Source organism: Cajanus cajan, chromosome 8 (genome assembly GCF_000230855.2).
Source record: "Cajanus cajan strain Asha chromosome 8, NIPB_CcT2T_4, whole genome shotgun sequence".
Taxonomy (NCBI): Eukaryota; Viridiplantae; Streptophyta; class Magnoliopsida; order Fabales; family Fabaceae; genus Cajanus; species Cajanus cajan.
The window spans coordinates 55,218,752-55,232,378 of record NC_138524.1 but is presented as its reverse complement, the minus strand read 5'-3'; the positions used below and the strand labels follow the sequence as shown (position 1 = coordinate 55,232,378).

Genomic DNA, 13,627 nt, shown 5'->3' with positions numbered 1-13,627 from the left:
TTAGGTAACTTATCGCTTAATAACTTCATAGTTAAGCGTGTTTAATTTGGAGTGATTTAGGAATGAATAATCTTTTAAGAAATTTTCTAAAAAATGTGTAAGTAAAGACAAAACACACTAAAAAGTCTTGCATATACACATGAAAAATTCTAACCAACAAGAGATTGCATGAAATGTTATTATGTAAAACTCTATAGAGTAGACAAAATCAACTAGTAACTGTTAACCAACAATTAAAAATAAGTATTAATAAAAAATGTTAGAGAATGTGTCATTACTTAAAAAATTATTATTTTATGTCTTAAATATAATTAAGAGAATATAAATCGTATTATAAAATTCCAACATTTCCACTATATATGCAAACAAAAACCAAAATCACAATGTTTATTTCACATAATTAGGGATGACAATGGATCCCATGGGGTGGGTAATAGTAAATCCGCCCCCGCTCCGCTAGATAAAAATTGTCCCTATACCCATCCCATATCCGTGCGGGTATCCATAAATTTCTTGAATACTCACGGATATCCATGGATATCTATGAATATTTATAAATTTTTTAAGAAATTCAAAAAAATTATATTACAAATAATTTTAAGTCTATATTTAATGTCATTGAAATATTAAAAATAAAAATTCAATGTTAATTTTGAACTTGTATTTAACGTTAATTTTATTGAAATAATAATAAAAATGTAAGATAATCAATGACTTAAAATACATCAATCTCACAAGTAAGTTAAAGTCTCATTACAAAGCTACAATAATTCAATCTCATAATTCTAAACGAAAGTAAACAACTTAAAATACATAAATTTTATTGGTTCAATCAAAGCTAGAAAATTAATCAAATTATATCCAACATAAGACGAGAGAGTGTATAGTTTTAGGGTTATGTGGTATAAGAATAATTATGATATTTAAGAAATATTATTAAATGGGTACCTGCGGGTATGAATATCATTATATCCGCCCTCGCCTCATTTATAAACGGATAAAAAATTATCCGTCCCCGTTATCTGCGGGTACCCAATTAACCTATCCATTTATTATCTGTCGCAGATTTTATCCACAGATAACCCGCGAGTGCGAGTATTTTTACCATCCCTACACATAATCAATCTTTATCAAAATCGAGCCCACCAGCCTTGTCCGAAGGGAAGGAGTATAATTGTTTTATTTATGATGAATTAAAAATATGTAAGTAAAACTTTAAATAACAAAGTTGTCTATCTACATTTAACAAAGAAGATTATGTATCATGTAAAACATTAATTATATGCGTAAAGTAAAATGATTTATTAAAATATTAATTAAAATCTTAAAGTTAATTGAGACAATTTTAAACTTTGTAATAATAATACTTTGAAATGGCTTAAAGTTTAAAGGGTAAAATACAGTGTATGAGAAAAAAAAAAATCAGAATCCTACGTGCCCATGAAGTATATGAACAAGTAAAAGGGATATCACAGTAAAACATGATTGCATTGAATTTTCAATATGTCTTCATTATTGGCAAGTTTGTCAAAAGTAACATTTTACTAAAATGCTTTCGATGGTCCAATAAACGCCAAGGGTGATGACAACAAGACGCGAAAGGGTGTCTTAAAACTAGTTTAAAATGTCACCTTTACAAATAAATCATGATATACATAAATATTTAATTCAATTTTAAATATTAAAACTGCAAATTTCACACCGTGATAATTAATTAATTGCTAATCATGTTAGAAGCCTTTTTAACATTAACATAGTTGTATATTCAAATTTATTATGTCTTCTAGCAGTCCTGCCAACAATGTTGAAGACTGATGGTGCAATTGATATGTAGCCTGTGCAATGTCATAAACTGATTTGGTTTGTGTTTATATCAAAATCAAGTAGGTCGTTTAAGCAATACCGAAAGCCACATAACTAAAGTCAAATAAAAATCATAATGGGTATATCATGTTTGCTCTAATACCTAAAATTAAACACATATTCTATAAGAAAGCACAGGATTTTATCATATTCTTTTTATAATTATTGTCTTTTGAAGATGATATTAGTATGATCACACAAAATGTGAATATTTTTTTTCAATAGAATTTCAAACCCTTATTCACTATGTTTATCAACATGACTTATACTCCAAATATTAGTATAAGTTAGGTTGACTTGACTTATATTCTTTTTAAGTTGTTATTTTTTGGGTCTAATCTAACTCATGTTGGGTCACCAGGTTATCAGTCCAAATTAGCTTAATTAAAATAATACATCTTAAAATATTAAATAATTTTTTATAATAAAAATAAAAATCATAACATGATTAATTCATACTATATGTTAAACTAGCTTTGTTATCTAACATGATCCTAACATTTTGGTACTTAGGAGACCAATACATTTAATAATATGACATCTTAAACGATTAATATCTTAAATGGCTTTACATGTATACAATTTTTTTCACAACCATTGCATTTTTATTTATCCACCCCATCAACTAGATCAATCTTTTATAATAATTTCATACCTTAGAGGTATTAGGCTTACTTTTCTTAACCTTTTCAGTATCTTGGTCTTGATCATTAATAACCCTACTCTTACTTTTATTACCAATAGTAGTAACACTAGTAGCAATAATAGGTTCTCTTTTAAAGTTAGGTAGAGTTTCTATTGTATATAAATCATCCTCCATGCTGTAAAAAATGTCATCAACATTCATAATTGTAATGTTTAAAATTAAATAAGTTTACTCAGCTAGTTCATGGTTTCCACAATGGGTTATAAAGTAATAACAAACCAATATAATTCTTAGTTTAGTTCATAAGTAACAACAACGATCAATAAAGCAAATACAAGCCTTTAGTTCACAATTCTCAGTGGTGTGAGTGATTGGGTCTTCGTCGACAAAAAAAATACAGATGGTGGGTCATGAGGCCAAGCCATCAAGAGTACAATCGGAGTGACGAAACCCTCACAATAGTTAACCATAACTCTATACTACATGAATTACCTAGTTTGAAAACACTAAGGAGAGATGGAAATGCACCAAAGACACTCCAAGACACTCCTAAAGGCCTTGTACAAATGAAATGAAAATTTATAAGAAATGAAATGAAAATTTACAAGAAATGAAATGCAAATTTACACCAAATGAAATGTAAATTTACACCAAATGAAATGTAAATTCACACCAAATGAAATGTAAAATCACACTAAATGAAATGTAGTAGCTGCACCAAATTTTAGAAAACAGAATTCAGCCACTAATTTAGTGACAAATTTAGAGACGGATTTAACAAGGAAAAATTTTGTGACAAAAAAATTTCCGTCTCTAAACTAGTCTCTAATTTTCACAAAATTTCTCAAAATTTGTTTGCTCCTTCAAGTTCCTTTCAGCTGCAACAACTTTCCAAGTGTTTCACTCCTCTCTTAGGAATAACCTTGATGTTGGTTATTCCTAGGTGTTTAAACTTCCAAAGCCTTCGTCCAATGGAGAAACAAGCTTCCTAGGCCACCACAAAACCTTCCAATTTTGGCTTCCTTTGTAACTTGGCCTTCCACACCTTCAAGAAGCACTCAACACACCTTAAGTTGTTGGAATATATATGGTAAAACTGAAAAGGAACAATTAGGAGAAGCTAAACCAAATGGTAGAAATAGATGAGACAAGACTAGAAAGAATTCCAAATAAAGACAAACAAAAATTAAGGCACCAAAAAAAGGCTAGCACACAAAGGGAAACCTAACAATGGCACTATAGTAGATTACAAAACAAAATCTAAGATTACAAAACAAAATAAGACTCAAAATCAAGCAATGTATGGATGAACAGTTTTTAAGATAGGCAACAAAATGTCAAAACTGAGAGCAATCTTAAGCAAATTTTCTACTCCTTGGCTTTTCCTTGTACTCTTTCTTTTGCAATTCTTTTTTTTGTGTAGCTTTTTTGCACTTTTTCTTTTTATTTTGTACAGGTGTTTAATGCCTTTTTAATGCAAGTATATGTCTTGGATTTAATGTTTAAAACTGCTATCAAAAAAATTGCACAAAACAAGAGGTATACTAGTGATTTTGTATTCTAGTTCTCACACTTTTTGTTCAAATTTTAGGTCAATTTTCAAGCACTCTTTTCTTTGGTTTTTCCAATGCTTTTAAACACTAATACATCTGCTTTGCCTCTGTTTTGAGGAATTAAAAAGTGATACAAGTTTTAGCCACAAACAAAAATGCAAGGAAACCTAATAGAAAAGTGTTTAGAAATTTTATTGACAAACTTTTTAATGAGACATCAAAGAAACCTAACTCTAAGGGATTTGCTAGGACTAATAGCAAATTAAGAACTCAAATGTGTAAAGTAAAAGCACATATAGGTCAGCACAAGAATAGAAAGCAAAAACCGAACCAATGTAGACACAAGAACAACACAAAATAAATTTAAGGTTCAACAAGCTAGTTTAAGATTCAATGACATGTAAAGAACTACACATGACTCTAGACAAAACATATGATTCAAAAACAAAAATCATGCTAATCAATATCAATGTCCAATCACGGACTCGTGTTAAGGAATAGGCAAGACTCAATCAAAAATAAAAAGCACAAGCACAAGAAACCTAAAGTAGAAAAACTAGATTGATTCAAGAGTAATGGAACAAGCAAAATGTGAATCAATCAATTCTCATGTGACATATAGGATCCATCAAAATATGCATTAGACCTAGATCCATTCAGCAAACAAGTGTTTGACATAAAAAGTGGGAAGAAACAACACAGATTCATTCAAAGGAAAGAGACACATAACCTCAAGAGCACCAAGGCTCTAAATACCAAAAATGATGGAAGTAGATGAAGAAGATGATTGTTGTTCTCCTTCACTCTCCATCTTCACGTCCCAAACTTTCTCTTGAGGTCTTTAATGGCTGAAAAATGATGAGAGGAAGACGCTTCAATGATGGAAGATGCAACAAGGAGGTTCGGTAGCTTCTTTAAGAAGCTAGAAGATTGAGGCACCAAGGCACAAAGGTTGGAAACCTTTGTGAAAGAACCTAGAGGAGAGAGTTCTCCACAGTTTTCTAAGGCTTTGGAAGAGAGAATTTGAGAGAAATTCTGAATATTATTCATCTAAAGTGAGGGAAAAGGTAAGAGTTACAAATTTATAAAAGGAGGTAGCTTAGGGAGCAAGCTAACTTTAACCATGGTTCAAGTGAACCATGGTTTAGTTGCTTGACCGTCCAAGCTAGTTAAAAGGCTTGTGGAGCAAGATTTTCACTTAACTTTCTTGGGAAGCAAGCTAAGGAGAAGCTTGTAACAAGCTTCTCAAGCTTGAAGAAGGAAGAAGCAATTTCGTCCAAGAAAGGAACCAAGAGCAAGCTAGGTGGCCTTGGGCTATTTTGCTCACCAAATTCGTTTTCAAAAATGTTTGATTTCGTTTAGTTAGGTCCATCAAAAAATGATGAGACCTAGCTAAATCAAATCTATGAAAAATTAGGAGAAAAATGAGTCCAATATGTAAATTATTTTCCAGGCCCAATTCTGGCCTAATTACTAGTCACACCCTCAAGCTTTGCTAATTGCCACCCCACTTATACTACTGAAAAATAGAAAAAGAGTTTTCTTTAAGATTAGGTTAAATGGAGTCAAAGTCTCCAAGTAACCTACCCTAAAAATAATATACAATGATCAATAAAATGAAATAAAGTGCCTCACAAATACAAAGGTAAAAATAAGTTTATATAAAGAAACTATGTACAAGTTTATATACAACAAAGCCATGCCTTCTCTTCATGATAGGGTGGACCATATGAATAATACCTTGGGCTTGGAAATCCAACTAGTCTTCAAGCTGTCCAATCCTTCTTGAATGTTCCTGGTCATAGCTCTAGTGATTCGGCCTTTGGCCCATGGTCCATCACTTTTGATATTTTTTCCAAATTGATTTTGGACAAGACGAAAAAAATTAACAAAGATTTGGAAAATTTCTGATTTATTTTTCATAAGATATGTCCACGTGAGACGGGTACAATCATAAATAAAGGTAACGAACCATTTGTCTCACGACCCATATAGCAAGCTACACCAAGTAAGAAGTGTAGAACAATTAGTTCATAAGGACCGCCATTGTATAACCATTCATCAACGGATGCCGCTTCCCATATAGGATAAAAATGCAAACTTATAGCCGCAGAAGTAGGAATAATGGCACCAGAAATAATATTATTTCCATAAAGTAGAGATCCAGAAAAAGGCTCACGAATACCATCAATATCTACTGGAGGGGCAGCAATAAAAACAATAATAAATACAGAAGTTGCGGTCAATAAGGTAGGAATCATCAAAACACCAAACCATCCAATGTAAAGACGATTTTCGGTGCTAGTTATCCAGTTACAGAAGCGACCCCATAGGCTTTCGCTCTCGCGTCTCTCTAAAATTGCAGTCATGGTAAAATCTTGGTTCATTTAATCATTAGGGACTCCCAAGCACAAAAATTCTCTATAATTAGATAATTTTAGGGCTTGTTATTCAACAGTATAACATGACTTATATACCGGTGTCAACCAATACCAATATCCATAGTATGCTCTTATTCATTTAGAATTCTCCGAATTTCCTTTTTTTATCTCATTTCATTCATTTAAAAAATTTTATTTTATATAGATCGCTATAGTATGTACATATAACTTCGATATATTAATTATAGTGGGTTGCCCGGGACTCGAACCCCTAGAAATAGATTCTACGACAGGTCCCCAAATGTTAGAGTGAATTAAATCAAATAGAAAAGTACTCTTTTTATTACTAATAGGATAAGATGCATGATGGTGTTTTGACAATTGACAAATATCACAATTAAAAAACTCAACAGTCTCCCTAATTAAAAACTCAACAATCTCCCTAGTAAAAAAAATGAGGAAATAAGGATTTGATAAGGTTGAATGAAGGATGCCCAAGCCTTTTATAATGTAGCCATATCTGAGAATTTGCCCACGTCTCAGATGTAGCTTGTTGACTTATGAATTTTGTTTTGCTTTGGTCATTAGATTCCAACAGATACAACCAACTCTACTCCTTAGCAGTTAAAATCGTCTTCCCCATGGCAAGATCCTGAAAAACACAATAAGTTGAGAAAAATGTTACTGAACAATTTAAATCCTTTATGAGGTTTTACACAAAGATAAGACTATTGGCTAATTGTGAAACATGTAAAACATCCTTTAATACAATAGATGATTCCAAAATTATATTCCCAGAGCCACATATAGGTATACCCTTACCATTCGCAACTGTAATAAGTTGTTCTCTATTCCTTTTAAAATATGAGTTAAAGATCACGCGAAAAAGTGTCATATGATCAGTTGCTCGCGAATTGAGAATCCAAATACCTTGAGACACAGGACCAACAATATTGAGAGAAATCTTACCTTTCATGGACAGAGTACATGATCTAGAGGGCTTACTCATTGATTCAACCATTGCTTTCAAGCGCTCGAGTTCCTCCTTATAAGCTTTCATATCAAAATCTGGTAGTGGTGAAGTACTAGATTGATTGGTGGCTTCCTGTTTTGAGGTAGTATGATTTGCCCATCTTTGAGCAGACCCTTTGTAATTTCCCATGCGCTCGAGAACATTATTTCTTCCATGGAGTTTGAAGCATGTTTCCTTGGTATGTCTAGATCTTCTACAGTATGAACAATAGTCTCCACGGTTACCTTTTACAAATGACTTTCCTCTGGCATTTACTCCCTTGTGGACCCCCTTTCTAGTTGTCATGGTAGAGTCTGTGTTGGAGATCCCCCCATCAAGCATGACAGCTCTCCGAGTTTCTTCTCCTCTTACCACAAAGAATACTTCTGATAGGGATGCTAATTTTTCTCTTCCTAATATTTGTACCCTAATTGGATCGTACTCGTGATTCAGACCATGGAGAAATTTAAAGATTCTTCCTCTTTCCACGGCCTTAACATGTGCGACAACATCTATTTTACACATCTTTATTGTTTGGTACTGATCTAATTCAATCCAAAGTCCATTCAAGATTCTGTGATATTCTAATATGGAAAGAGAGCCCTGTTTTGTATTAAATATCATACTTTCAATGTCATAGCATGTAGCAAAATCCTTTTTTAATGAAAAAGTATTCTGTAAATCATCCCATATCTCTTTGGCAGAAGAATAAAACATATAATTTTGACTTATCTCAGGAATCATAGAATGCCACATCCAAGTCATAATTAGTGAATCTTCATTGTCCCAAATTGGAAAATTAGAGTCGTTTGGTCCTGGCCCTCCACCATCTATGTGGTCTAGTCTTGAACGTCCCTTGAGAATCCTTCGAATGTATTGGCTCCATTGTAAGAAATTCCAACCGTCCAACCAATAGGGAACCACCACATTTGGAAGATCATTAGGACCCAAAGAAATTTTTTTTACCTCAGACATCCCTTGGAACGCAATCAGGTGTCTCCAGTGACCCTGCCCGCGATGACGATGACGTGTGTGCTACACCAAAAAAAGGAGCAGAACTCAAAACTCATATCTTTTTGAATCTAGGCCAAATGGGACGTACCGACCTGTGGAACGAACTCAAGAGGCTCCGGCGACTCTTTCTATGACGACGACGACGAGTGGGTCTCACCGAAGCTAGGCGCGTGGGCTACACGTGCCAGCGACGGTGGTGGTGCGTGGCAATGTCTTTCCCGGAGTGATTTCCAACGTTGTGTTCGCTGGAGTTGGGCACACCTTTCTACCCTATCAACAACCCCAATGGCTACGGCAGCAGCCGTAGTGACTAGAGAGCGGTGGCGATGGCTATTGTTGCAGCGAAAACGGAGCTCCTAAGATCAAGAGCTCTGATACCAACTTGAAAAAGAGAATGATTTTATTATTATCATTCATACATATTACATTTTCGTTACACCTATTTGTAAAAATCTAATCTTCCAAAATAAGGAAATAAGGAAAAAAAATATGTTGAAAATAAAATAGAAGATTCTACAAATATTTTCTTTAATTAGGAAGATTTTCCTCTAATTACAACGTGTAGGGAAGGTATTAGGAACCTTAAAACGCTCTTAATCGGTTCCCTATGATGAAATTAAAATAATAAAGAATATAGTTTAAACATGTTATTCCTTTTTTTAGTGGTTATTTACATGTTATTTTAAATTACACTTACTTATAAAATAGGGTTTTATACCCTCATATGTTTAAAAATAGTATGTATACATGATGATTTATTGTTTGTGACAATGGTATTTGAATGAAACAGTAATGAAAAGAGAGAGAGAGTTAATAGTAATACCTTCGAAGTGAGCTTTATAAAATTCCTCTTCAAATGTAGGGTCCAGGTGCTTTTTGGCAACCTTTCATACTATAAATATCCTCGCAATACTCAAGAAATACAAAAGATAGACGGAGAAGAGATTTGTGAACTAGAACTACTAGAAACAAGTCAAAGATAACAACCTTTCTATGAATTTTTGGTCGATTTTTCGGAAAAAATCTGGTCCCTTTGCACTGTGCATAAGACACCTATTTATAGGTGTAAAAACCAATTAGAATGGCCGTTTTGATCAGTGGAACATGTTATTCCAAATTTGTTTGTTATGGCAAAATTTTGAAATTGGAACGACCCGTTTCAAAATCTAAACGGCCCATTTCAAACTACTATTTTGCTCATAACAACCTGGGTCAAAATGATCCATTCTGGATTGGGAACAACCCGTTTTGACCTAGGGTTTCTAAGCCTTTTTTGTAGTTTTGAACGGCATGTTCTAGATTGGGAACAACCCGTTTGAGGCTCTTAATTCAACCTTTTTGAGCTTATTGACCTCCTGATGTTGTTATGGCAAAGGTCCCCGAGACCTTGCACCTAGCATGGTAAACACTACAAGAAAAGTATTGATTTTCGACGAAAATTTTTGACGGAAACAAGTAAATTTTTGACAGATTTTTTTTTCCGACAGATTTTCGATGGATTTAAATTCGTCGGAAAAAGTAGCGTCGAAAAAAAAATTCATCGAAAATTTTTGACAGAAAATTCTATCAGAAATTTCTGTCAGAAATTTTTGTCGGAAATATCTGTCGAAAATTATAATTTTTTTAAAATTTTAATAACTTTTATTAATGTAACAATCCTCATATTTGGCCTCTTAAGGGTTCTATTTCACGATATTTCACTGTTTAGCGTGTTTTATCCTTACTTGCGCAATTTCTGGGAAACTTCTTAGAAAGTCACCCATCCCTGTTCTACTCCATGTCAAACACGCTTAACTGTGAAATGTATATGTATGTTGTCAGTATAACTTGTATAAATTAATTCATTTAAGTGATCCTTAAATATACAATCTCATATTTGTACTATAATAATAATATATAATAATTTTATATTAGGAATAATAATAATAATATATTTAATTATTCTTTATGTACGTACTTTTATAATTAACATCTACTTATTTCTATTTAAAATTATAATTTAAATTATTTAATTTTATAATTTATAAAATTATAAATATTTATTTATTACATACTTATAAATTAAATTTTAACATTTTAAATAAATTATTAATTAATTTAATATATTTACTTACCTTAAATCAAACACATAAAACTCAAAAAATATATTTATCCTTATTTTATTTTCTAATTATCAACCATTAATAAAATATTAACTTAAAATCTTATCTAATTATATCATAATATTTTCATATCAAATTTAAAACCAGATATTAGTTATACAAAAATATTAAGATCATATAGTAAATTTTTAATAAGATTTTAGTTAAATAATTTAAAATAATTAATGTTTCAATTATATTGTTAATTAGCAAATAATTTATTCCAAAACTAATTAATTTTTTATATTAATTATTAGTAAAATTTAATAACTTTTAATTTAACATTAATTGGATCGATGAAATTCAACACACACCATGAGTTATTGAGCGGAATAACTTTACCAAGAGTTATTTTGTAAGTTATCTTATGTCAAACATATAAAATTCAAAAAATGTATTTATCCTTGTTTTATTTTTTAATTATCAACCATTAATAAAATACTAAGTTAAAATCTTATCTAATTATATCATAATATTTTCATATCAAATTTAAAATCAGTTCTTACATTTTTGACAAATATAAATTTGTCTGAAATATTCCATCAATAATATAGTTTTTCCTACAAAATTTTTCTCATCGAAAATATAAATTTTTTGACAGATTTAATTTTGTTTTATAAGAAATCATCTTCGATTAATATAACATTTTGTATATATGATTTAAGAGTAAAGAATTTTCAATTTAACGGTTGGATTTACAAAATTCACATTTAATATAAAGTTATTGAGCGGTGTAATACTTAGTAAAAGTCACATTTAATATATATATATATATATATATATATATATATATATATATATATATATGGGAGCATATCAAGTGAGAGGAAATTTATTATGAGAGATGAGAGGGTTAAAATATAACCCTTAGATTAATTTCCTCTCACTTGATTAAATCCCAAATTTTCTCTCACTTGATTAATCTAAGGGTTATATTTTAACCCTCTCATCCCTCATAATAAATTTCCTCTCACTTGATATGCTCCCTATATATATATATATATATATATATATATATATATATATATATATATATATATATATATATATATATATATATATATATATATATATATATATATATGAGGGAGGTTATAATTATACCGGTGTAAATTTTACTAAGTATTATACCGCTCAATAAATTTATATTAAATGTGAATTTGGTAAATCCAACTGTTAGATTGAGAGTTCATATCTCTTAGATTATATATACAAAATTTTATATTAATCCAAGATGATTTGATACTTCATTTTTATAAAACAAAATTGATATAATATATTCATTTCAAAATACACTAAAATATGAACACTTTGATTACCTTCTAGTTGTCGTTCAATTTTAACAAAATTTGATATACACGTATAAAATGATATGAACTTTCCCTTTAACGGTTGGATTTACAAAATTCACATTTAATATAAAGTTACTGAGCGGCATAATACTTAATAAAAGTTACACCAATATAATTATAATCTCCTATATTATATATATATATATGTAATTTTTTATTACTTTTAGAAAATAAAAAATTTATTCTTTTCTTCTAAAATATAAAACTACTATTTATGTTAAATAAACTAATATGTGCACTAATTATTTAATAGAAAACTCATGAAACACACAAATATGAAAATATTCACACTTGAACTTGCTTACTATAATTTTAAACAATATACTAACATCTCTAAGTAGTTTATAAATATTTAAAAATAAATATTATTTATTTAAAATAATTGTTAAGATCGAAAATATTAATTTTAGAAGGTTTAAATATAGTTTAGTCCCTTTAAGATAGGTGATTTTGATTTTGGTATTTGTAAATTTTTTTTTTTATTTTTCATCCTTGTAAGATTTATAAAGATTGTTTTCTACTTGTAAAATAAGTAAAATATTTTTCTTTGATTTTCATCTTTCTAAAATATAAATTCATTAGTTTTATTATTTTAAGGTAGATAAATAATATTTATTTTAAAAAACTAAAAAAAAAATAGAGGTGTTAAATATAAATACGATAATAGTACGTAATTGTTGTAGGTGACACCTAAAATAATTATTTATCTTTTTTTTTAAAATAAAAAATAGTTAAAAATGATTACATAAAAAATAAGAATTAATAATAAAAATTCAATTTTAGAAAATGAAAATAAGAATTAAAAATAAAATTAAAAATAAGAAATTAAAAATAAGAAATTTTCGACGGATTTATATTTCTGTCAGAAATTTCTGGCGGAAATATAAATCTGTCGGAAATTTCCAACAGAAATATAAATCCTTCTGAAATTTTCGACGAAATATTCTGTCAAAAATTTTCTTATTTTTTCGTTAGAAATTTTCGACAGAATTTTCGTCAAAAAATTTTCGTTGGAAAATATAAATTTTTAGAAATTTTTCTTCGAAAATTTACATTTTTCTTGTAGTGAAAGCGCAACGCCCAACCCTATCTTAGGCAAAGAGTCTATACCTGACTCTCATTCAGGGTCACCACATTGACACTCGGTGAAATCTAGACAGAAAGCTCTGGCTTGATCACGTTAGGCGCCACTAAACTTTGGGTTCGACATCAACAAGTTAGAGAGCTTTCAAGGTTCCCATGCTCGACGTCATTCCAATCTTACATGAGTCTCTCTCTTCACGCACGATGCCACCAATCCGACGCTCGGTGTGATTGTGACAGAGAGCTTCAAGTTAGAATAGCACCCAGTGCTTTGAAGGCACTCCTGGCGCGACATCATAATTCTGCATGTGTTGAATCTGATTTTGAGCCACAACCTAAAATCCAACAAGTTTCCAACATATGCAACACAAAACAACAAGTATATACATCATAATCAACTCAAAAGTGTACTCAAATTCAACATGCAACCAAGATTTTGCAAAGAATCAATGGTTTTGACCAACAACTCAAAAACCCCATTTCTAACATGCCTATCACTTCAAATTCATCAACACAGCCACACACAAATAAGATTCCACACTAAACATAACTCAAAAACAGTTTACCAACCGTCAATTTATA

At 30.5% G+C, this 13,627-nt stretch overlaps 2 protein-coding genes across 2 annotated transcripts; both read right to left on the bottom strand.

Moving 5' to 3' along the window:
- Window positions 1-5,981: 5,981 nt before the first annotated feature.
- On the bottom strand, window positions 5,982-6,431 carry LOC109818910 (photosystem II protein D1). Its single transcript, XM_029268937.2, has one exon. It carries the CDS (start codon window positions 6,429-6,431, stop codon window positions 5,982-5,984), a length of 450 nt encoding a protein of 149 aa, XP_029124770.2.
- On the bottom strand, window positions 6,368-11,232 carry LOC145950928 (uncharacterized). Its single transcript, XM_083062873.1, has 2 exons — window positions 8,562-11,232; window positions 6,368-8,490 (listed from the first exon to the last, which is right to left on the bottom strand). Exon 2 carries the CDS (start codon window positions 8,428-8,430, stop codon window positions 7,156-7,158), a length of 1,275 nt encoding a protein of 424 aa, XP_082918999.1. The 5' UTR covers window positions 8,431-8,490; window positions 8,562-11,232; the 3' UTR covers window positions 6,368-7,155.
- Between the last annotated feature and the right edge of the window lie 2,395 nt (window positions 11,233-13,627).